The 24,533-nt window shown below is 42.6% G+C and overlaps 2 protein-coding genes across 5 annotated transcripts; one reads left to right on the forward strand and one right to left on the reverse strand.

Annotated features, from left to right (window-relative positions):
- Positions 1 to 2,064: 2,064 nt before the first annotated feature.
- KIN (Kin17 DNA and RNA binding protein) lies at positions 2,065 to 15,591 on the reverse strand. 2 transcript variants are annotated; one of them, XM_067003496.1, is made up of 13 exons: positions 15,417 to 15,591; positions 14,081 to 14,175; positions 13,090 to 13,133; positions 12,868 to 12,990; positions 11,752 to 11,933; positions 10,571 to 10,619; positions 10,191 to 10,248; positions 6,604 to 6,724; positions 6,101 to 6,151; positions 5,348 to 5,416; positions 4,169 to 4,268; positions 3,823 to 3,923; positions 2,065 to 2,332 (listed from the first exon to the last, which is right to left on the reverse strand). In XM_067003496.1, the coding sequence occupies exons 1-13, from the start codon at positions 15,528 to 15,530 to the stop codon at positions 2,270 to 2,272; spliced, it is 1,170 nt and encodes a 389-aa protein (XP_066859597.1). In that variant the 5' UTR covers positions 15,531 to 15,591; the 3' UTR covers positions 2,065 to 2,269. The 2 variants fall into 2 exon arrangements, with proteins under 2 accessions (XP_066859597.1, XP_066859565.1); XM_067003464.1 differs by having other exon boundaries at positions 6,604 to 6,727.
- Positions 15,592 to 15,660: 69 nt separating this feature from the next.
- ATP5F1C (ATP synthase F1 subunit gamma) lies at positions 15,661 to 22,962 on the forward strand. 3 transcript variants are annotated; one of them, XM_067003548.1, is made up of 10 exons: positions 15,661 to 15,786; positions 16,484 to 16,518; positions 17,425 to 17,556; positions 18,205 to 18,409; positions 18,875 to 19,018; positions 19,414 to 19,478; positions 20,091 to 20,246; positions 21,313 to 21,409; positions 22,252 to 22,289; positions 22,828 to 22,962. In XM_067003548.1, the coding sequence occupies exons 1-9, from the start codon at positions 15,743 to 15,745 to the stop codon at positions 22,256 to 22,258; spliced, it is 885 nt and encodes a 294-aa protein (XP_066859649.1). In that variant the 5' UTR covers positions 15,661 to 15,742; the 3' UTR covers positions 22,259 to 22,289; positions 22,828 to 22,962. The 3 variants fall into 3 exon arrangements, with proteins under 3 accessions (XP_066859649.1, XP_066859695.1, XP_066859736.1); XM_067003594.1 differs by lacking the exon at positions 22,252 to 22,289; XM_067003635.1 differs by lacking the exons at positions 22,252 to 22,289; positions 22,828 to 22,962 and having other exon boundaries at positions 21,313 to 21,413.
- The last annotated feature ends 1,571 nt before the right edge of the window (positions 22,963 to 24,533 follow it).

Consider the following 24,533-nt stretch of genomic DNA (forward strand, 5'->3'; position numbering starts at 1 on the left):
CCCAAGGAGTCTCCAGTCTTTAAGGATGAGTTAACCAGTGGTCCGAACTGTCCTTGAAATGGCTGATGCTGCCATATTGCAGGGAAATAAATTAGGTGAGCCCAAAATATCTTCCAAACTTTGTTTGGTTTTGGTAAAAATTTCAATGTCACAGTGAAGTTCATACCCAGATATAAAACTGATAAAGTCAGACAAAGAGCCTAGAATTCAGACTATACAGAAATCACCAACAGGACTAAAAGCTTCTCTTCCAGGGGGATTAGTTCTACCCTTTCCTTGCCTGTATGTGAAAAGCAGTGAATTATCATTCTCTGTTCATCTCCACACAACTCAACTTTCCTATTATATTCACTCTAACGTTTCAGGCTCTAGAATGTCAGGTGCAATTATTTTCAGTGACAGAAAAGCTGTTCAGTTTTTTTTATTTATCCTCATTAGTCTCTTACATGCCTCTTCTTACTCAGAACCTGTCCTTTGAGAAAAGGTAGAGCTGTTTACACAATCCAGGTTGCTCAAACAGCATGAATTTACAGCCAGTCTTCTGTCTTCAGATCCTTTCTGCATAATTCTCCATTTTTTAGATACTGCATTACTGCTTGACTTGCAGTTATGCCTGGGATCCCTGGAAAGCCATTTGGTTCTCCTGCGTGAGGTCATTCCAGACAGCAGCTTGTTTCACTGAGCCTCTGCAGTCTTTCAGCCTTCCTGCAGGGGTCCCCTGGAAACCACAAATCACGGTTCTTTGAGGCAAAGAAAGGGACAAGAAATGGTGACTTTGCTGCTACTGACCCTGAACTTTAGACTGCAGTGTGACTGATGTCACATCTCTGAATGTGACATCGCAACAGCATCCTGCCCTATGCAACCCTCAGCCCACTAAGGAAGGTGCTGAGTACCTCTTCTAAGAAAAAAAGAAGTCTCATGAAAGGATTTTTGCTCAAACACAGAAAATTGTTGTGTTAGCGTGGCAAAAAAGTTCTACTATTCCCAGATGAGCAGAGCAGATGGTAACCTCTTCTCACCTTCCCCAGCTTCCTACATCTCAGCTTCCCCCAAAAGCCACACAGCATCAGGCACAGCAGCTCCCCACAGCTAAGATCTGCTCTGGAAGGTACAGGGGTATCAGTTTTCCTGCCGTCAGGTTCCAGACCCACACAGTGTAATCAGAGGCGGACTGAACCATAAGGTGATGGTTTGTAGTTTGCCTGGGTTGTAGCTTGCCTGTAAAAGAAAGACTTGCATCTTTCTTTTCAACAAGTGAGGCAGTTACAGCAGTTGGACACACTTCACTGTGCTCTTCAGTGGCTGTGAACCAACAGAGCGCCGTCCCACGTATTTAAAAGGCTAATAAGGAATACACTTACCTAAGAAAGGTTTAAGTTTATTCCTGAAAAACCTTAAAAATATTGTATAAAATGTGACAAAAAAAAATTTAAAAAAATAACGTTACTCATTTAGCATTCACAGCAGAGCAGGGAAACAATGGAAATACGAACAAAGGAAAAGGCTCTGGAAAACCAAAACAGTAATCACCAACTCATATCTGCACACACTCAGGTTGGCACCCCAGAAACCCCACAAGTAACATCCAACTTGGCTGTCTACATGCAGATAAATTGCATACTGATATTATTAGAAGCCCTGAAAAAAAGGTGATGGAGAAGACTGATTATGTGGATTCTACTATAGCTGATATGTTAACTAAAAATAAGTTGGTGACAGCACTTAATAAACCAGACCATTCTTTAAAAAAATCCAGGAAAAGAATCCCTGGCAGCACTGTTACCTTCCTGCTGTTCTCTTAATCCTTTCCCTCGTTCCCTCCAGCCAGAATCCAATTTTGGCTGCAGGTCGAGAAGCGTGCTGTTTAAACTCCATTGGCCCCAACACACACTGCCTGCCTCAAGCAGCTATTGTAGGTAATTCTCCACCCTATGGAACTTGTAACGTACCTCAGTAAATAGAACACTCCAGCGTGCAGCTATCTGCTGTGTTTTACAAAAGGAAATTGAATCAAGGATCATAAAATAACTTTGAAACAGAATCAGACAGTACTTCCACTGATAAGATTTCCACAAACATTTTATGTAACAAATTTATAGTGATCTTTAAATAAAACCAGTTTGCTCGTGGTTGATTTCTATATACATTATAAATACATATACACAGAAAACAAAAACCCTGACATGGTAGAGTCTTGTATCTGCCTGGAAGAAGCCAGAAAGATGTTTTTGGGAACCAAAATCATCTCTGATCCACAGTTAACGCCTCAGGCAAGTTTGGAAATGTCTTCGTACTGGATACCTTCAACTCGGCGTCCTTTTAAAGGTCCCTGGAAAATACGACAGTATAAGAAATAAGATCAAAACATGAACTTGTTTGTTGAATTTCCCACCAGAGAACTTAAAGTAACATAGCTAAGGAGGTCGTATCAAATCTTGCTGCATTCAGTCATTTTTTAAGAAGCACAACTGAAATGAACAGCACTGGAAATCCCAGGCGTTAGCGTTTTTACCCGGTGCCGTGCACAGTAAAAGCACAACAGCTACTTTTCTGTTTAAGAGATCTGCCCAAAAGCCACACATAAATGCACAACGGCTGTTGTACAGGCGATACATAGTGGAACGCATTAAAAAAAAAGAACTGCAGGTTTGGGATTTGTTCACAACACAGCGTTTTCTGTTTCATTGCCTGCAATCTGACTGCAGAATGTGAAAAGGCTTCAGTACTGTCCCAGAAATCTTTTCACATTCCGGACACTTTGTGTTAGTTTAAGTTCCTCAGATTTGGGGGGAGCTGTTTTGAGTTGATTCACTGTGAGCTTCTAAGGAAAAACAGATTTGATTTTGAATACAGACTTGTTATATATAAAAATCCTGGTAACCCTACAATCATTATGAAAATTCTCACAGACTTCAGTGGTTTCTAGTGGTAGTTTCACCCTTTTTTAATTTATAGACTTAGAGTTCACACAGAAGGAAGTAATCTTTACATCTACAAATACAAGAACAAGAGAAAAAGTAACCTCCTTTCCCAAGACCAATGTTTCATGATCCTCGTCTCCAACCAAAGCTGTGGTTAGGACACCTGCACAGTCTGTCCTCAAGTAAATTCTCCAGAATCCCACAGGGGCTGAGTTTCTGCAGCCCTTCTTTGAACAGGATACTAACAGGTATCTCCTGCAAGGTGTGTTTGAGAGATCTCTCTTTGAGACAATATCCCCCCTGCCATATCGATGAGTTTAAAGACTGTTTGGCAGAGGAGAGCAAAGAAATAGCCACACACACAGAGGTGATCACATGGCTTAACTTTAGCCCAGGGAAAGGTGCGATGTAAAAAAAAAAAAAGAAAAAAAAACACAAAACCAAACCTCAAATGTACTTGTTAACTATAAACCAGACAACAAAGCATATAAGGGCCCATATTCAGTCTAGCTAAAGGGAGGAGAAAGGGAGGAGAAAAATCACCTCCACGCATATTTCACTTTTTTTTTTTTTTTTTACCTTCCCACAAAACAGTGCAACAACGGCCACATTCAAAACAAACATACAAAATATTCTGCAAGTCACTTTCAAGTTAAAAACTTGCCAAAGTCAGCATCTGGGCATCTTCTTAAAGGCAAATAGCAGAACCTTAGTCTGCAATGAACATGCATCTGTTTTCCTACCAGTTGGGAACAGGGGAGTGAGCACAGCATTTTGTACACCACAAACCCCACCAGTAAAATGGGATTAATGATACCTTCTTTTTTTACTAAAGCTCTCCAGCATACAGATGAAAAAGCACTCCACACAAACTAATCTTACAGCGTTTTATACTTACAGAGTCGATGATTATTGTTGCCGAAAATTTCTTTTCATTGATAGATTCCAAGATGCCTTCGTTTCCCCTGTAACCACCATTTAATACCATAACTTTCTTGCCTGAAGTGAGAAATAGGAAAACAGTTACAAAACAGGGCTCCCAACTTCTTTTCATGGAGTTGGGTTCAACTTCACCACCCGCCAAGGAACAGAAGGCTTCTCCTTGAGGCTCCAGCAAGCAGCCCCCAGCTCTACCCACTCACAAAGTGTAGTTTTCAAGTGAATGATTTGTGGTTTAAAAGAACTGCAAGTTAAGTTTTGCTGTGACAGCTAAGTTGGAAAACAAGCAAAACGAACAGCCATACCTGGTGCTGGTATTACAGTCTCCAGATGTGTTTGATCAAGCTTCAGTTTGTCTCCAGAATCAATCATCTTCACAACTGCTGTGTACTTGTCAATCACTTCCTGTTGTGAAAGGCAGAAGCCAATCAGTGACTATGACATAAAAATCCTTTAAATTTACATTTTCAAAATTAACAATTTCAGGACCAAGAGTCTGCATTTGTACATTTTCAAATGCAACGATGACTTCTGAGCTGTCCTAAAGGCATCCAGCTTCTGCAAGCCACCGACTGGCCTCACACTGAAGTTAAGGCTGCACTAAAAGGGCTTCTCTTAAACATCAAAGACTGGTTTCCTTTGTAAATGAAGACCAAAATTTTTTGTCAGCCTTGTCTGAAGGTTTTGTCAACCTTCAGATCAGCTACCTTAGCTATCCTATCGAAGATGGGGAGTAAATTCTTTCTCTCATGGTAGACTAAGCTGGCTGGAAGCCACACAGTGATGCTGCCTCTCAATGAGGAAAAACGTCACCGACCATCTTTACACCTAGCATAAACCACGTTCAACCTCCCATGTTCAGAGCTCGGTGGAGGACAGCCACTGGGACACGTGACCTGCTGAGATGCTTACCAAAAAAAAGCTGTGATTTTTGAGCTCTCTATGCTGCTGTCAATCATTCAAAACATGCTTGGGTGTTGTTCTTTGGTACTCTTGCCAGAGACTGCTGGGCCTTGGACTACCTAGTACATCATCATTTCACTGGCAGGGGCTAAAAGAAAGCACTTCTGAACAGAGCAAGGCTTACAGACTGAAGATTTTGTACACAAGGGAGATCTTGCTCAAAGGCAGCACGCAGTGTAAATGTTTGTGCAAAACTGACTTGTCTCAGATTAAAATGCAATTGCACTGCTCTTGGTCTTCTCACACTGAAAAACTGACCGTTCCCCACGAGGGATGTGTTCATAGGGATAAGCTGGGCAGGACAAAAACAGTTCTTAAGAAAGGATCACTGAGTAAATGCAACTAAACCAATTCAGGGATTCACTCTGCCCAAAGTCCCAGTGAAGTTAAGGTGACTTTACAGCCCCATCAAGTGTTCACTCGAGGCTGAACAGCTTACACAGTGAAACAGAAAACTTCAGAAGTCATCTGATACCAGAGCAACCCAACCAATGCCACATGCTTCCATTTGCACACTTTACCTTAACAACTGCTTTCTTTTTGTGATACTTCTCCCCCAGCTTTTTTGTGATGATTTTTACAACGATTTCCTGGAAGATTTGAAAGGAAGGAAAAAAAAACATTAAAATGACAAAATATATACAAACAATTACACAATCTAATTACACATGCAAGTCACTCTAACCCCAACCACAGTGACACTATAGACACAGTGAAGGAAGCAGCAACAGTAAAGACTCAGCATTCAGAAACTTGTCTTTATCCTTGAATTGTTGCCTCCAAGTATAATCTCTCAGGACTTTTTTTTGTTTTACATATTCAGTTACATTTTAATGTAGGATATAAAATGACAGCCCTCAATGGTTAAAGGGCAGCTCTTGATCTAAAAACCAGTCTTAGATGAAGTCTCTCAGCTCAAAGGCTGATGCTGAACTCTGCATCTCTGAGAGTCAACTACTAGTGTAGAAAGAAGAGGGCTGTAAGTCACGCCAGAATTTAAACACCATCTGCAGAGACTGATGGCACCAACTCCTTAATTAGAGAATTCCACCCCATCCGAGATCTGGCATATGATGTTTCAGACTGCAGATCATGGTCAACCAGGGAGAGTAATTCCTCCCAGATACTGTAATTTTTCACATTTGGCAGCTGGGAAAATGAGTGAATTTAGCTTGGGATCTGCTTTTGGATCTTTACATGCTTCAAATCACTAGCAGCTTTAGAGATGCAAAACTGGTCACATTTGTTTTAACAATATCTTTTAAGACACTTACAGGCTGCAACCAGTAGTCGGTTCGAGATATTCTTTTCTTCTCTTCTTCAAGCTACAGAACAACAACAAATAATCACCATTTATTTCCTCCTTTTACCGCAGCTTCCCCATGCTTTCAAAAAGCTGAACCAATTCTCCAGACCCACATCAAGTGGGGAAAAGTACTACAAAGGTATGTCAGCGTTGTTTGCTGCACAAAAATGAATCTGATGAGATCCAGCAGTCCACGATAAAATGATGGAGATTTACATTTATTTCTGTCAAGATAATTTCTTCTCTTGCAAAAGCTGTATTCCTTTATTTCCAACATGCGGATTGTGTGGGGAATAGGCACAGATGAGCAGCAGAAAACAGTTTTAAATGGGAAGTGGGATAGTTTTGCCTGATAGGATGTGAAGGTCTGAATTCCACAAGAACTGAAGGTCTGAGGTAACTTCAAAGGGAGGCCCTGGCAGAGTGGACTCATTGGGGTTATAAAGACAGAGATCCTTGCACAATTGTTACCTCCATAATCTCATCCAGTGCAGATTTCTTCTTTTTCTCTTTGGACTGACCAGAGCCATGAGCCGATTCTTTTCTTTTAACTGCCCCTTCCGCCGCCTTCAGTGCACTCGGTCCAAGGACACTGCTGGAAGAGCAAGATGGCGTTTTCACAGCAGACCTCAACTTGTCTCCTCTACCAAGATGCATTTGAAGAACTGGCTGGACAAAAAGGCCTGATGATCTGTCTGACTTCAGTCGTGCAAAGTCATCTTCCAGACCACGCACGCCTCCTTCTCTAGGACTGCGCCTTGCAGCGAGAACTGATCTCGAGGTGTGAGTTCCACGTCCGCTGATGTTCGCTGCTAGCAGCCCAGCTGAACGAAAACAAATCCAGTGGGCAGTTCACCAGTGCAAAAGCAAAGAGGTGACTGGGGACTTGAGTTAAATGGTAAGGGCAAAAACAAGTCTGCAAATAAGAGTTTCAAATTTGTTTGGAGTATTTCTTTCAAATACGTGAATTAAAATGGCAAGCTTGGGGCTGTAGAGAAGCCGCCTGGACTGAGCGACTCTCCAACACAGGTAGAGGCCTGGAAATCCTTCCAGACAGAGATAATTAATCAGGCAGAGGGAGGGAAAAAGAAGGGGAAATTGTAGAAAAGGGCTCTACACCCAGCAAATAAACACCACCTTCAAGGTCATATGTAAAAACAGGCAAACAGCCTATGACTTATGAAAGAAAAGAGCAATCTGCAGAAATATTTTTATCTTAGGGATCAGGGAACACCTAGGTAAAGTGAGAAGTGCTTAAAGGCAGCCTGTATTTGCACGTTTTTGTAAAAAACATTTGGATGCAGTAAAAAATCTAGGTGTTTTCTCATTCATAAACATGAAGCAGGCTGCTGTGAGGTGGACAGTAACATAATCTTACTATGGCCTTACGACAAATCTCAGGTTTTGCTGGTGGTCTGTCGTGAGGACGTTGGAGGTACTAGCAAAGGGAAGGTTCATAATGGGAGTGAGACACAGAAATGGCAATAGAAACAAAACTGAGAGAAAAATCAAATGTGTTTCAAAGGAAGACTGGAAAACCTCCATAACAGAGCTCTAGAAGAAGCGGCACATTAAATCACAAATCCAACAGCAGGTACTTAAAATAAAATTCCATCTAGGGCAAAATACAATTAAAACATAACTGCAATGCCCACGCTTAAGAAGGAAAATTACGTTTCTGTGAGGTCACTAAGGGATTCCCAGGTGCCAGGACTAAACCAAACCTTACTTAAGGTATTCTTTAAGGACCCTGGGACAAAGAGTGAGAGACCACCAATGCTATTCAGGTGTGCCATCAGTATGGACGGCAAGAAAGAACTGGATGCAAGAAAGGACTGGTTTACCTTGAAAACCGTGTTTTACAAGAGACAAAATTAACTAGCGCATTAGGCGAGCTCACATACTTTGGAACAGTTTACAGAACAGAAGCAGAAAAGGGTCTAGCTATAATCGTGGATGACAACTACCAACGTAGACCAACCACGACAGTCAAACACAACCCTGAGGCATCGAGACAGGCAAGTATTAGTGCCTTGCATAAGCCACGGTGAGGTTTCCTTTGCAGCATACACAAATTGGATCAGCTCTCCTGTTCCAAGAAAGTTTAGCTGACTCTGGAACAAGGACAAGGAAGGGATTAGGAAAACAAGGCTATCACAGTACAAGCCTGCTCGTGCAGCACAGGAAGGGCTGAAAGGTTAAAGCTGTTCTCTATATACATTTATTGCCTGAGGAAAAAGAATCACCGGGGAGAAAAACAACCATTTACATTAAACACCCACACCAACACAACACCAACTGGTATAAACTGGCCGTGACTGCATTAGACAGAAAACTGCAGACAAGTTCCTAAACATTAGGGCAAACAGGTTCTGAAGGAACTCCCTGTGGGATTATAGGGCTGGGGAGCCCCTGACCGTGTACAGCACAGGCTGATCAATGTGTGGACAGGTCTGTGCGCGGGTACATCTGCAGTGCTGTGGATCGGAGTGGGTGACCTTGGCCATAGCTCCTGCCCATTCCTTAATTAGAAGTGATTCTAATCTTGTCCACTACAGCAGCCCTGTTAAGAAGGGATTTGAGGACTTAAGTTCTCAAAGGAAAAAATAAACCCAGGCCCTCAGTTTACTCAAAGGCAGTGAGCATCAGAAGCCGTGCCTGCAGTGGTGATTCTCAGCTCCGTGTCAGCCACACGGACACACAACAGAGGGCACACCTCCCCTCTCACCCCCATTCTCAGTAAGTCTCCAACTACACCTCTGTACCCAACAATCAGCAGCCCCACATCCTCCAAAATCCACCATCCACAACCTACGGCCTCTTGGCCCTATTTCTGCCCCCACTCAGGAAATGCAAGCGCTAATCCTCGGCAGGATTCTGCAGCGTGTGGTATCAGGTTGAACTCAAATGATCCTCAGTAGCAGCCAACACATCTCACAGCTGCAGAACACACCTTTAGGCTGACACAGGGAGGCAGGATTCACTTCAGTCATACATGGAAACTATATTCCCAGTGACAGATAAACCGCAGGCTGGTCACCTTACTGTGAAGGAGACATCCAAATTTTGCTTCAACACTACCATTACGAAGCTTCCATACAAGTACCTATCATATACTATGAAAAAATGAGACCTCCCGATACGTGATTTCACATTCCGCCAAATTTTAGCGAGCACCCTAAAAGCAAACCTGAATTCTTCACTGAAACCATTCAAGAGAGCATCTGCATTAAGTTTCAAACTCATCTTAAGCACAACTCAACGCTTAGGGATAATTTACAAGTATTCTGCAAAGCCTGCATCTGTATCTCTTACTGCAAAGAACTACTTTGTCTCATTTTCTGCCTGGCATATCTCCCATCAGATACCTTATCTAGAAGCTAAGCTTATGATGAGAAGCAAGCTTTCGTTTTACATGCAATACATTTAATTACGATATTGCCTCACAAGAAAAGATGTAATGCTCATCCCACGGTTCCACAGACTGCTATAAGTATGTATTATTTGCGTTATTGATCCCTTTTGTCCGTGTTGCTTGTGGTTATATGATGACTATTAAATTCGTGAGCTTCAGAAAGATTTACATCAGGTAGATTCAGCTCCTTTAAAGATGATCAGGAAAAGCGTTACCTCCAATTAGACAAAGTAATCAAAGCTTTTAGGAACTGAAACGAACAAGTCATGAACACCCATTCACAGAAGGCAGCTAGGACTAGATGGGATTCACCTTAAACAGTTTGATTAGATCCCTTATCCACCCTCGCACATAACAATCTCTTCCTAGAGGAACCTATTACTACCTATTACCTTGTTGGCATCTACCACAAACCTTAGTGAATTCAAGAAGGCTCCTCACAGCATACGGTTAAGATCTAACTATTCATCCACCTAAAATACAAAAGGAACCATGAAGTCGCCTCGTATCCCCTCCTGAATAAATGTCAGGAAGAGATAGCAGACCCCAGATACTCCAGGACAACATACATCTTCCAATACAAACACCACTGACATGTAAGTAATTTGTAAAAGTCAAGGTTGCCCTTAAATTCTTTTCTCACCTGGTTTTAGAAGATGCTGCTACTGAAGTACTTGCTCCTTTGTTTAAATTAAATGCAACTTAAAAAAAAAAAAAAAGGAAAAAAGAATTACTCTATCTTTAAATGCAAGTACATTGAAAGGTGTTACAATTTTAACAATCCGCAAATGGGAAAGGTCGTAAGTTTGAAAATACTTACTAATTTTTGTTTTAGCTTTTAAAATAAAAAAGTTCAAAAAATATACACAAAAATTCTCTGTAATTCCACATTTCCGTTGCTCTTTTTAACTTATCTCAAAGCACTTTGTGAAGCACTGAGCAAGCCTTAGTTCTCATCACATTTTAGTCCCAAGATCAGCTTCTGTAAGTTCTAGAAAACTGCACGTTTCAAGAACTGGTTACCTTTTTCTTCTTCATTTTCTCTGTTCAGTTCAGTATAGACTGGTGCCTCCTGCCAAAAGGATACAAAATAGATTTCAGAAAGCTGAGCCAAGGTATCATTTTTTTTTGTGATCATTGATTAGCTCAGTTTTACAGACCACTGTGAGGTTATCTAGTAACTGTAATAATCTGCCTGGCTTGATTCATACAATTATAAATTGAAAACATTATCTCATCACAGGCTCCTGTGCAAAATTAACTACTCAACGCTCTCCAGAGATGCTGTCTAAACTTGTTTGATTCCAGCATGAAAGGAAAGCGGGCTTACCTTAAGTTTTCTCATTTTGAACCAGCATGATTAGACTGGTTTTTGGACAGACTGACAACCTGAAGAAGAAAAATACTGGAATCTTTCCAGATTTTTAGTACTAAAGGCTCAGACCATTTAAATTTCAATTAGTTTTAAATTAAGGAAAAGATAATTGTTTACAACAGCATTTAAATGTACCTATCAACACCCAGGATCAAATGGGAGGTCTCAATCCCAGGCAACAACGTGTAGGGAAGTTGTGGAACGATGCCAAAGGAGCAGCTCCCAAACTGCATGCCGGGACTATCTAAAAACTTTTGACTTTGTGGATTTGATTATTTCAGCCTCCCAAGTTACCTTAGCCTCCCTACTGTACTTATTTGCAGCCCTAAAAGTTTTTAAAACATCATAAATGTAGACATCATACTGGACACTCTTTATTCTCCTACCTTAAATTCAGGATTTTTTAATTGCTAATCACTTGAAGGGAACTATTACTCATTTGGTAGTAAAGCAAGCCAGATACACAGCAATTCCAAGCTTTCCTCCAGAGCAGGTTACAACCTTAGATAAACGTTTAACAGAAGTTTCAGAACATAAATGAAGTAATGTGATGATTTTAGCATGGGAGAAGACAGCCTAAATCAAACTTAAAATGGCTAGGATCAGACAGTAAAATGGGGAAATAATTTTCCTCTTGGTTTAGAGAAGAACAGCGATGTAAATGCAGCCACATTTGCCCACTGCTCCCCGGTTTGAACTGGTGCTCAGCTTGTAACCTCATGCATGAAGATTACTCTTCACCTTTTAACTGACTGCAAAGGAAATGCCAGTGGAAGGATCCTAGCAGCATTAACTTAACTGAGAGGAAATATAAGGTAGTTTTCCTCACCAGTTCTTTCCCCTCCAAGCCTCTTCTAACTTGCTGTTCGATGAATTTAGCAGTTTTTTCTTCATCGTCAAGGTCTTGTTTCTTCTTCCTCTCTTGCTCCTGTTGCCTGCGAATAGTCTCTGGGTCCCTATCAATATACTGAATGTACCAGCCTTTTGGAGTCTCATCCACCTTGCAAAGACCTAAAAAAACACAAGAAAAAGAAAGTTTAATATTAACAAACAACAAGCGAGGAACGAAGAATACATCAAGATCATTTTCATAGCTCGCGTTTGCCGTAACAGGGCAAATACTTTTTTGTGTACTTCATAGGGAGACAACCTACCCCTTACTGGCCTAGTAAAATTGACTTTGAATCATCTTTAGTGATTGTTTCTTCCCTTCAGCTAGCCAGTTCTATGTGGAAATAGGCCAGAATACAAAATAAAGTGGACAAAATGCTTTACAGCACTTTCCTTATTGAAGGAAAGGCTTCCTTCCCATTGTTTTAACGAGGAAGAAAACAGAAACCTAACCTCTATAAACACCACACACTAATAGCAATGTACTATAGGAAACTTCACTATGCTCCCTTACTGTTACTGCCACTCAGAGTGGCTTTTCAAACGCTAAATGACTCATGAATGTACCCTGTAGCACACAGGCAATTAAGCCAATGTAAACTTTGTCATATCAGAGTGCCACACAATCTCTGTTCCCCCCACTGAACGCAAAATTGCTTAAATCTTTTCATTAGGCCGAGAATGAAAACAACTGCTTGCTTCTTGTCACCTTAAATCCTGAAGGGTTCTGCATTTGTAAGAGATGTCCTGCCACAGTTTTTACTTTTTAAATGGCAACTCTTGGAAGCTGACTTAGGATTTAACAATAGCTCCAGTAACTACAGGAAAGGTTCGTGATTGATGCATTTCTCCCAGACCTCTGGCACTTTCCATAAGCAAATTCCTAATGGTTAGCACAGAAGTGTGTTTGGGCATCTGTTACACACATACAGGAGGGAAGGGGAAGAAAGGAAAAGGAAACGGGAGAACTAACACAAATGCTTACTGATTCCTTGTCAGCAACGCAATTATCCAATCATTTTAGAACTTCCTGACCCTGACCAACTCTATTTACCTTCTCTCCCCAACCATTTCGTAAAATCAGTCAGCGTTTCCCACTGCGTGGCGTTCATGTGGATGTGCTCGCGGTGACTGATGTATTCGTTGTACACGATGTTATTGTGGACTCTCTTTGTTCCTGAAACAGAATTATTATTAAACTAAGTACAGGACCTAGGAGAAACCAAGCAAAATGGAATCAAGAGACAACATTAAAAACAAACAATAAGATATTTACCAAATCGTCTCCTGAGCAGCTCTAGGAAATCATTTCGGAATTCCCTTAGGGGATAAAAAGAAAGTATTTTAGGAAAACGTAAACAATTACGAAGACATTTATCATTGTCATTAGCAGTGAAATGTCTGCAGCATAAACAGGAGCATTCTTTGAGCTGAGCGTGATGAAATTCAGCCGCTCGTTTCCCTCTTTTCAGTGAGGTGGCACTAAGTGCAGCGTGTCCGCACAAAGAAACGCAGCATGCTACACGCCCGTACAAGTTAAATCCTCCGAAGGCTAATACCCTTTCAAAGGGATAAAACAGAAAGAATGAAGCCTGAACACTTCCCGCTAACTGCTGGTATTTCATTACCAGGTATCTTCCCGGGTTGACTAACGCTGACACAAAACACAAGGCAGGACAAAGGGCAGCAGCAGGTTGGGGAGATTGATCACTCATTTCCCCGCTAATTCAATGGCAGGAGGATAAAGCCTCCCTTCAGCCCAGTGCCGCAGACAGCTGCGGTCAGCCCCGCTGTCAGGCAGGTCAGCTGGACAAAGGAACGAGGGAAACAGCGAGACACAGGGCAGACCACCGGCTTCTTATCTCCCTGCGATGGTTTTCAGCTCTTTGTAACTCTGAGTGTGACAGCCGCTGAGCTGGGGCACAACAGGGGCATAATTTGTACGGGAGAGCAACTTAAAACAGGACTCAGACGTGGGATAAAACTGTCACATTTGGGCTAAAAATCTGGGAGAAAAAACTGCCTCATTTGGGGGTGTAAAAAATCTCAAATGGGATGAGACCGTCAGATTTTAAACATCGTGGCTCCCTGAAATCTCTGCATGCTTTCAAAAGGAAACTTTTCAAAGAGCCATTAAAAAACTTAGCTGGCACTAAAACGTATCAGAATGAAGTGTCTTCAGTGGGACATAACTCGCCTTAAGAGGTCTGGCTGTGCAGATCCGACACAGGAATGCAGAGCTGGGTAGGAAGACGTAGCAAACTTACTCAGAGAAGTAATTCAGGAATTGCTGGGGATTCTCAGAAGCCAGCAGCAGTTGTCTCTGGTGGGACTCGGACATGCAGTGACATTTGAAGCCATTCTGTAAGATAAAAATAACTATTTTAGCTTTGTCTCAATTAGTAACAGGCAGCTGAAAATTATTAGAAGTGTTTTATAAGCGGATGTCTCACGTAAAACACCTTAACCGAGTTCAGTCTTGCCTGTCATCACTGGAAAGAGAACAGGATTTGATCTTCTTGGGTGAAAGGAAGAGGACAGCAGAACGAGCTGAAGAACAGTATGCTTACACATCCACCGGGGGTTTTACTTCTCTTCCAAAAGCACGTTAAAATGTCTGTTCATGAAGGACAGAAAACTAAAAGCACAGTTACCCCAAGTGGAGGTGCTTTTAGGGTGCAACCCCGGTGGAAACCAGGAGGAAGAGGACACTCGCATCCCATGAGCACCTGGCCCCAATTGAACAGACAAGTGAAAAGAGGGGGGAAGGGTCAGAAAAAACCCATCTCTTTCTAACAGGAGAAGCAGGGAAGGTACTGAGACAGCATGAGAATTGCTGCACTTCAGACATGCAGCATCTTGATGCTCAGACATGAGCATCACTGAGCTCACCCCGAGCCCAAGGGAAGCCACGACCAACCTAAACTCCTCTCTAGGGCTGGTGAGAGCCACCTCGCTCTTATCCCCACTGCCCTGTCAAGGTTGTGGGGGTGAATCACCCCAGCGGGGTGGTTTGGGACCATCCTATGCTCCCTCTCACCCAGGGCTGATCAATCACCGTGCTGGGGATTGACTGTGCCCAAAAAAGGCCTGGGACCATCATGCTTTGTCCATTGTGGTTCAAAACTTCTCCCAGACGGGGACTGGTGATCCCAGTGGGATAAATCCCTATCCCCATTGATCAGCAGCCCTTGAGGTCCCACCCAGCTTCTCCCAAGGGGATTTTGGTCCACACAGCAGTGGCTGCAAATCCCAGAGCCCGAGAATCCTCCCCAAAAGCAAACAGGGATCCCTGGCTCCGAATGAACGAGATCCAGCCTCTCCCTGACAGGCTCACACCCCACGGGCAAGACGAGAACCCACAAAAGGCGACCGATGGACGGCTACCAGCCCTGCAACCCCTGCTGGGGACCCCTACGAGAAGGTCGGGAGCCCAATACACAGCCCCTGAGGGGATCGAGGCCCTTTAGACGCCCTCACACGGCCCCCAGGGGGGTCGGAGCCCTTCAGAAGCCCCCCCCCACAGCCCCTGAAGGGTCGAGGCCCCTCAGAGGCCTCCCCCCCCCCCCCCAGGCAGGATTTGGGCACCCAGGGCGGGCTTACCTCGTCGCGGCACTGCTTCTGGCACATCTGGCAATACCAGCGGAGCTTCTGCAGCCCCTTGGACTTAATGCGGTTGGCGATGGCCTTAGGGCTGAGGAAATCCGACTTCCCCATGGCGCCCTCGGGCCCGCTCCTTCCCCTGCGCCCTGCCGGAAGTCACCGCCGGAAGTCGCCGCGGACCTACCGGAAGTTACCGACGCGCTGACGGAAGTCGCCCTCCTCCGAGTCCTGCGCGCATGCGCGGTGCGGCGGCGCTGACCTTCAGCGGGGCTCGGGGGGGAGCCGCCGCCATCTTGGCCCCGGGCGCTGCCGCCGCCGCCGCCGCCATGTTGTGCCGGGGCGCCGCCGTCGGGCTTTACCAGCCGGCATGGTAACGGGGAAGGGCTGGGGGGGAGCTGTGAGGGGGAGATGGGGCTGGGGGGGAGCTGTGAGGGGGAGATGGGGCTGGGGGGGAGCTGTGAGGGGGAGATGGGGCTGGGGGGGAGCTGTGGCTGGGGGGGAGCTGTGAGGGGGAGATGGGGCTGGGGGGGAGTTGTGAGGGGGCGATGCGAGGGGGCGATGCGGCTGAGGGGAGCCGTGAGGGGACGAGGGGAGCCGTGAGGGGACGAGGGGAGCCGTGAGGGGATTAGGGAGCAGGAGGAGCTGTGAGGGGAGCAATGGGGCCGGGCGGGGAAGGGGTCTCAGGGCTCTGCTTTTCATGGGCAAGCGGCTGGTGGTACAGGGTGAGGGGGTGGACAGGGTCAGGAGGGTGCTCGTCAGGGTCTGGCTCTCTCTGCTTCCTGGGTTTAAGTATTTAAGAAGAAAAACGTGAGGTGTTTGGGAGGTTGTGTCCTTCTGGTGCTCTGCTCGGTGGGCCTTGGTTGGCTTACGCTGTTAGCCAAGGTAGTGGATAACCTATGAAGTGATATAGAGAGAAAGAGAAACATGGAAGGTTTGGAGAGAAGTGTCCCTGCAGGGGGGTGTTTTTTGAAAAATAACTGTTCTTAAATTTCCATCTCTCATAAACAGACCTGTCTTTGACAGGTGTTGTAATGACCTGTCCTAATTTCTCCCACGTTCGTTTTCAGGGGCCAAGTCAGGAATATGGCAACTCTGAAAGACAGTAAGTGCTGCTTTCGGCTGCTTTTAAGAGGGGGAAATGTTGCAGGAAGACCCTCTGTTAGAAGATAATTTCTGTTGGTGTCTGTTGCATAAAGTCATTGTGGTAGACCACAACAGTGATACGTGAGCCTCCATGAACTTACATGAACTGTGTGTCCTTCAGGAAAGTCACTGCTTAAAACTAACTCAGGTGCTATATAAGCAAACCAGCATAGTCTTATTCAAACACATCTTAAAAGTAACTTTGTCAAATCTACTAAAACAGGCTTTTGTTCACCTTTAAGTGAACAGAGTTTATTTTGTTATGCTTATTGTCCCACATAGGGGAATAAAAGGTTGTCTGAATGTTTCTGCTTTGATAATGCTTCTTTAAGCCATGGCAGGTTTTTATACAGGGGTTTGGTCTTGGACTTGTTCTTAGGACACCTGTTTTGTTTGCTTTCTGCATCAGTGTTTTTATAAATCTCATTGCCACAATCTAAATAGAGGAGGGAAGCTATTCTGCCTCTTTATAGTATTGGGTCTGGGTTTTTTCCCTGTCATCCCAGAAAAGCTGGCAATGTACCTCAAATTATGTGTTTGAGAAACAAACAAGTAGAAATGGAAGGAAAGAGAGTAGTAAATAAATTTTATGTTGGGGTAAATAATAAATTTACGTCTAGGGTGCAGAAATGTCTGTTGTAAAGATGCGTTCGTGTTAGTTGGTCTACTGTGTATGCAGTCTTGGTACAAAAAATACTAAGGGTATATCTTTTGTGAGGTTTATTTGGGCGTTGTTTATTTATTTCTTCTTTGAGGAACTCGGAGAATGATTTCTGGATAGCTCTTGCTAGCATTTTATTGCTTGTTTTCAATGTCACTGTGCCCGGTGTTAACCAGTTTTGACTTTCATCTATTAACCTTGTAGTTACCCGGCGTTTGAAGTCCATCAAGAACATTCAGAAGATTACAAAGTCCATGAAGATGGTTTCTGCAGCAAAATATGCAAGAGCTGAGAGGGAGCTGAAGCCTGCTAGAATATATGGAACAGGAGCACTGGGTGAGAGAAGGCTCTTGCACTTTGATGTGGGAATAGAAGGGGGGAAGCTTTCATGGTGTTGATTAGATGCCTAGACTTTTTGAAAATGTTTTTTTTTTTCAAAAGAATTTGTATCCCTACGCCACTGTTACCTTGAGTATTCCTTTATATGTAATTCATAAAAAGATATTTTTAAGCGTTATAATATGAAATTAGTTATATCTGATTTTTTTTTAACTTTGTGTGATTGCATAATTGTTTTTATTAGTCATAAAAGCAAAATTACTCAGATTTTTTGGTCTCCTTCTTTCTGTTAATGAAATAGTGTTGTATCCCTGTACCATCAGGTCTAATACTTAAAGGTACTGCCAAACCTTACTGGAAACTCTTGAACTCGTGCTTCTTGGACACTGGACTTGCAATCAGTGTCATTATCTAGTTGAAGTTCACTGATGCAGAGATGCAGGTGGCTTTGAATTGCTTCTTTGTCACCTCTGGTCAGATCACGTGCAAACTTGAGTGATTGTGAGGGAGGTAAAATTCACCTGGCTGTGATGTGGAATCCCCTTACGAGTGATTTGAACTGAAATTAGTCAAAGATGTTTTGATGAGACCTATTTGCCTCCTGGCACCTTTGAATAACTTACCTATTTCCTTTTTTGTTTTCAGCTCTGTATGAGAAAGCAGAAATTAAGGCACCCGAGGACAAGAAGAAGCACCTGCTTATTGGTGTGTCCTCTGACCGAGGTCTGTGTGGTGCTATCCATACGTCTATTGCTAAAAGCTTGAAGAATCAGATTACCAACCTCTCAAATGCGGGGAAAGAAGTTATGGTGGTTGGTGTAGGCGACAAAATTAGGGGCCTACTTCAGAGGTAAAAAAGGAGAGGGGTTGTTTTGTGTTGTTGTTGTTTTTTTCCCATTGTAGAAATTTAAAAATTGCAAAACTGCTCAAAGCTGTGTGGCATTCACAGCTAATTGCATTTTACGGAACTGTGCTAAATCCAAGTTCCTTTGGAAAAAAGAAGACTGCCGATGTGCTAAAATGGGTTTTGATCGCTTGGATTTGATTGCTGTCTTGTGAAACTGCTACATGACATTTTAGACTTATTCCAAAAATGCAAGGTAGCAACATGAACCCTGTTGCAGCTGTGTGCTTATCACGAAGCTATAATCATAATTTAACTGGGGGAGGGAAGCAAAATTTCTCCCAGACCCGAATTCAGTAGGATGCTTGGCTCTTAACATTAGTAAGTTAGTGTCATTCCTTGCCTCTTGGTCCTAGACAGTTGTTCGCTAGAGCACCAGCTTGGTTCTGATGCAGGTTTTTGTTACTGCAGGACGCACAGCAATTACTTCCTGATGACATTCAAAGAAGTGGGCCGGAGACCTCCTAGCTTTGGAGATGCTTCAATCATCGCTTCAGAGTTGCTAAACTCCGGGTACGAATTTGATGAAGGCTCTGTCATCTACAATCGGTTCAGGTAAGGTTAAACTGAAGCTGCACTGGAAAGATCTTGGGTGGAAGACTTCCGAATAGCATTTTGGTCCAGTGAAATGAAATGTGAAAACTAACTGAATTGGCAGGATTAGTTTTTCTTGAAGAGTCAGTGTGTTTTGTATTGTGTGTGAAGAGCTGTTGTAGTTTGGTTGTCGCTTTTTTTTTAATAGCTACGGTTGGAGTTCTCTTCTTACTTGTATAGCGCGTGCTGTTATATTTCCAGTCAGTGCATCGTTATATCTTTCGTGTATTTGGTATCTCTTCATCAGAAGTATCACAAAACTTTGAGGAATTAGGACAGAAGTTGATCGTTTGAAGTTGGTATTAAACGCCCAGTTTAGGCTCTTCAGCCAAACTCTGTTATGCTCTTTTTTATAGGTCTGTCATCTCCTACAAAACTGATGAAAAACCAATCTTCTCGTTTGAAACAGTTGCTGGTTCTGGTAAGTAGCAAACTAGAAACCACCAGGTATGTCAAGTGGTAGAAAGTATTTTCACACAGGAAGCATTCTGTGTATGGAAATAAGATGTTAAGTCATCTTATTATGGTGCCTGTATCATTAAGTTTAAAATTTTGTTTTCTCTTGGCATTCAAAGGCTGACAAATCAAACAGCTGTGGGGAGGGAGGTGAAAAATAAAGGCTGTACTAATTTTGGTTTGAGACTTTTCTCTCAAGTAACAATTATGCATATGCAACACTCGATTCCAGTGTGTTCAGCATCAAGTGGCTTTGCGCTACTCAGTGAAAGCACCCCAAAATATTTGTGCAGCATTGTGTGGGAAGATTAAACATAATACACCGCTGATGCTTTGGCCCGTGTCAGAATCTGACTTCCCTGGTGATGAAACTTGATTAAAACACACCAAATAAGTAATCTTGCTGATATTTAAAATTTTGCTGTGAATGTAGACATAGTACATGGAAAAAATCCCTCCACATTGCCTTAAATGGGAACAAGCTTTTACATGACAAGTCTTCCATGTGATGTTGTGGTGTTTTGTTAAAAGTGGTACGGCTTGGATTTCTCTGAATCCACTCTTCCATACTTTACAGAAAGCCTAAGTATCTATGATGACATTGATGCTGATGTGCTGAGAAACTACCAGGAATTTACGCTAGCAAATATTCTGTACTACTCCCTGAAGGAGTCCACCACCAGCGAGCAGAGTGCTAGGATGACCGCCATGGACAACGCAAGCAAAAACGCATGTAAGTCTGCTCCCTGGGTTTTTCAGGACTTCAGCTACTGACCTCCCTTTTTGCAATTTTTTGCTTCCAAAATGATCAGAAGCGAGCCAGCTACTCTCTTAATTGCAATTTGAGTCGGCTTATGGGGAGTTAATTCTACTGTTGTTTTTTTTCTGAACATGTGAATCTCGTTTTGTCCCTGGAAAGAGGGATTGCTGTCAATTATCTAGAAAACAAGACTAGGTAACTGAAAGTGAACCAACGGGGTTTTTTTAATAAGAACATGGAATATTTAACTAACCTGGTGGCTGGTCTGAGGATTTCCAAATTGTTTTTATAAACCTATATCTATTTGTGAGACCGATGTAACTAGTAATGCATCAATTTAAAGGTGGGGAAACTGAAACTGGCTAAATGTTTTACCACCTGTCATGCAGAAAGTTGAGAATATGCTAGTATTCCTTGGGAAATGTCCAAGTTGAGCGCACTGCAGTGAGTTGCAGTTGGTATTAGTGGGAGACAGCCAATAACATTTAATGGGGCATGGTGATAAGACTTCAGTCTCAGGAAGATAGTGTTGCATAAAGGATATAGGTAGCTCTATGAAGCTGATATGGTATGCAGTAGGGCTACCTGGAACTGTAAGTATGGGTCTCTGCTGACCTCCTTATCTTGAAAGTGGTGGTACAATCTCCATTAAAAAAGGAAAAAAAGGATGTAAAAAATCAGGCTCCATTTGCCAGAACAGCAGTAACTTGGAAGGAAATATTGTTACAGTTATTGACAGGGAAATCTAACTTGAAACAAGCATACAGTATTTGGTTTTATGTTAAAATAAGTGATAATGATACTATGGTATTTGTTAGTCTGTCACCTGTTCTTCAGGTGTTTAATTCTGTTGCCTCGAGCCAAATTATCTAGTTTCTAGATTGCCTGTGAGTAGTATTACCTGTAGGGGAAACTGATAAGTGCAGTGAGCCTCTTGATCATCCCCATGGATTTACAAGACCATTTAGTATTCTGTTCATACAACTTTTCCTGTATTTGAATACCTACATGCTTAAACTCCCACCTTAATTTATTCTAGCTGAGATGATTGACAAATTGACCTTGACATTCAACCGTACCCGTCAAGCCGTCATTACTAAGGAGCTTATTGAGATCATCTCTGGCGCTGCTGCTCTGTGAGTACCCGTATAAACATGAAACAGGAGTTTTTCCAAAGTCATGTCATGCTTGCATCCTGCTTCAGTCAGGTTGATGGGGAAGGTCAAGGCGTGTAACTTCCAGAAGCAAAGGGAAGACAACCCATGGCATGGCTCCCAGGTTTTTCAGCTTGTGGCAGTTGTACTAACAAGTGTGAAGCTTGACAGCCTTTTCTGGCCAGATATGCTTCAACAGCTAGTAAAGTAGATTTTTAGCTTCAACACACATCCTTGCCTGAGCAGAGGATGTTTCCTCATTTTTTTTGGCTTTGAATTGGTTTCCCCTCTACCTGTTTTTTTTCCTACTGACTGCCTCAAGCAGCCCAGCACATTGCTGTAGTACAGTGGAGGAACACAGGTGACTGAAACACTTTTGCATAAACCAGCCTTCAGTGTTCAGAAGTTTGGGGGTGGGGTTGGAAAGAAGAGGGCATTTCTGGAGTCTGTTAATGCTAACTGTGTATCATAAATGTTAAAGTTGAGTATATTGGTTGTTTCAGTGAGAATGAAGTTCTGCAACTGTGTGTACGGCAGGTTACAAAATGTGTGGTCTAAGCCCACACTTTGTAACTGCATGTAGCTAATGTGTATTACATCTAACAGTTGAAAAACTTGTGGTGTACTCAAAGATGCAAATACATGTGATAATATCCTGTATGTTTACAAAGTGTCTGGAATACCTCCCGTATTGCAATTACGTGCTGTATTGTGCCCCTCACAATACATTTGCAGTTATGAATACTTGCATAGTTTTGCCTTAATTTGCATGAGTTGCTTGCTAACCTGCTTGTTCTGTTTTTTTCTCATAATATCATAACCAGGGATTAATCGACAAAAGAGGTTCAGCCAAATCCAAGAGGTAAAGTTATGGAATAGATTGCGTTTACAATGGATGATTTCTAAACACAATCTTAAAGTTAAATGAGGAAGTCAGAGTTCAGTGATCCTGTTTAGACAAATTTCTACTCCCAGACAACTGAAAAACTGCCCATTGCGAGTTTGAATCTAAGTAAGAGGTTATTAAAGAGAGCACCAAGTATTTTAAACATACTATGCCCATGATAGCATACATCAATATTGGACAGTTTTCTATGTTTCTTTTTACTTTCTGGGTTATTGGATTCATTTGAAATTAGTTTTTCTTCTTCTATAATGCCCTGACATGCTATGCTATGACTTAAAAATGTCTGTAAGACATTGTACCTGAAGGGGGTTCTGTAGCAAAATAAGCACATGCAAAATTTAAAGCTTCAAGGAAAAACAGACTTGATATGGAGAGTTAGAGGGGACCGGGGAGTAAGGGAGATTAATGAGTTGATAAAGCATTTAAATTGGAGGAGATGAGTTTAAAAAAGAATTAATTGAAGGATTTTAATTTGATTCACTTTTCCTTACAGGTGAAGAAGAGTTCTTCTGAGCAGATGGTTTAACTTACCGGTGTCTGTGTTAATGAGACTGCTATTTTGTGAAGAAGTGGTAAAGCCCCAGAAATATATGTAAATTCTTACAATAAACCACCTACATGAAACACGTGTTCTTGGTTGTCTGTGGAGCAAATGCTTTCGGTTGTCTAAACATCTGGCTTTGACTTGATTGCTCTTTAAAACATAGTTTTTAAAGGCTGTGAACTGTATTATTTTAATTTCTGGCATAGAAAGCATATAAGTGGGAGCTTCTTTTGAAGAGTAAAAAAGATTCTGTGTTCAGTGTATTAACACCTTGTGTTTTAAAGTGTTGGATTTTTTTGTATGCGTTGTGTTATGCCCTGAAGGAGGGGAACGGAGGAATAACCCCTCTGCATCGTGTAGTTGTAACACTGACATCTATCTCATTTGAACACAATACTAGTACTGTTTCCAGATGTTTGCATTCTAAAAGAAACTGATCTGATGATATGAATCATTTCAGTGTTTACTTAGAATGCACACTGTTTATATATATATTTGAATGCTGTAAAATACAATAATGTAATAATATTTCCAGCCTTCACTGGGCATGACAGATGTGAGAAAGGAAAAATGTAAATAAAAGGATATAGCAGAAGTGTAGGAAAGAAATAGTGGTGCGGTATGACCATAAAAGTCAAAAGTTCCCACCCCCCATTTCTGCAGACAAATCAAGAGCTCTGAAGGACTCGGCATCATACAGGACAGAAACGGGAAGAGGATCTGCAGATGAGGTCTGAAGAAAATGGATGTGGCGTTAAGCATCAAACCCATCTGTGAGTTTGACAGCAGGGACAGGGATAAGCAGCCACGTGCTACTTGCTCAAGCTGCTCTTGGATTGAGTTAGACCTAAGTCAGCTGGTCTAAAAACCGTAAGTGCTATTTGATCAGTGCAATTCCTAGTTCACAACCACGAGCCTATAAATCTTAACGCATAATTTTATTTTTATTTAGAACATTTAAATCAAGCTTTGTCATGTTTCCTTTTCTACTAAAGTGTGGGAAACTGCTTTAAACTTGGAAGCCTAAAACAACAGTAGATTGTAATCTAGTCTGTTGGTAGCTTGTCCTATTATTTAAACAACCTCAGTTTTTGAGGTAGTTGTTATGATTTACATTCCACTTCTAATGTTGCACACCTATAGGGCCAAAGCTTTCCAGCGGTGCCTGATTTCCACAGCTGCTGTTCTGGTGGACCATTGTTGGCTCCTGGCCTGCCGTCGGCACCTTGCATGCTCTGCTGATGCAGTGTAAGAACACCCCCTGCCTGGCCCTGCCCACCTGGCTTTGCCCAGTCTGACTGGAGCTGGGAATGCAGAGTGGGTAGGAGGCTCGTGGGGGTCAGCAGGGATCCATTTCTCACATCCCAGATGATGTGCGCGTGTAACACTGTGCATGAAAATGTTGGTCTGTTCGAAACTCGTTGGCAAATTGGGAATTGCTTGAAGGGGCCCATGGCTGGAGGAACTCCCCGGTGCAGCAGCAGTGTACCAGGGCACCCTGAAGAAGTAAAACAATCCTTCTGCCTTCTCCATCCTGTCCGATTGTTCCCTTCTTTGTCCCTCATACGTCATGTCCTTCAATTCCGCTCTGATAAGGAAATCCCTTCTATATCCACCAGCCTGCTTTCCCTCCCTACCCTTTCCAAGACACAACA

This window comes from Anser cygnoides, chromosome 1, assembly GCF_040182565.1.
Source record: "Anser cygnoides isolate HZ-2024a breed goose chromosome 1, Taihu_goose_T2T_genome, whole genome shotgun sequence".
NCBI classification, from domain to species: Eukaryota; Metazoa; Chordata; class Aves; order Anseriformes; family Anatidae; genus Anser; species Anser cygnoides.

Bases quoted from the DNA above. Each gene is read 5' to 3' on its own strand.
- KIN (XM_067003464.1), bottom strand. From the start codon at position 15,530: ATGGGGAAGTCGGATTTCCTCAGCCCTAAGGCCATCGCCAACCGCATT. The intron at 14,176-15,416 runs GTAAGCCCGCCC...TTTATCTTACAG, and splicing joins AGAAGCAGTGCCGCGACGAG to AATGGCTTCAAATGTCACTG. The intron at 10,620-11,751 runs GTGAGGAAAACT...TCCTTTTGGCAG, and splicing joins GCTTGGAGGGGAAAGAACTG to GAGGCACCAGTCTATACTGA.
- ATP5F1C (XM_067003548.1), top strand. From the start codon at position 15,743: ATGTTGTGCCGGGGCGCCGCCGTCGGGCTTTACCAGCCGGCATG. The intron at 15,787-16,483 runs GTAACGGGGAAG...GTTCGTTTTCAG, and splicing joins GGGCTTTACCAGCCGGCATG to GGGCCAAGTCAGGAATATGG. The intron at 19,019-19,413 runs GTAAGGTTAAAC...TCTTTTTTATAG, and splicing joins GTCATCTACAATCGGTTCAG to GTCTGTCATCTCCTACAAAA.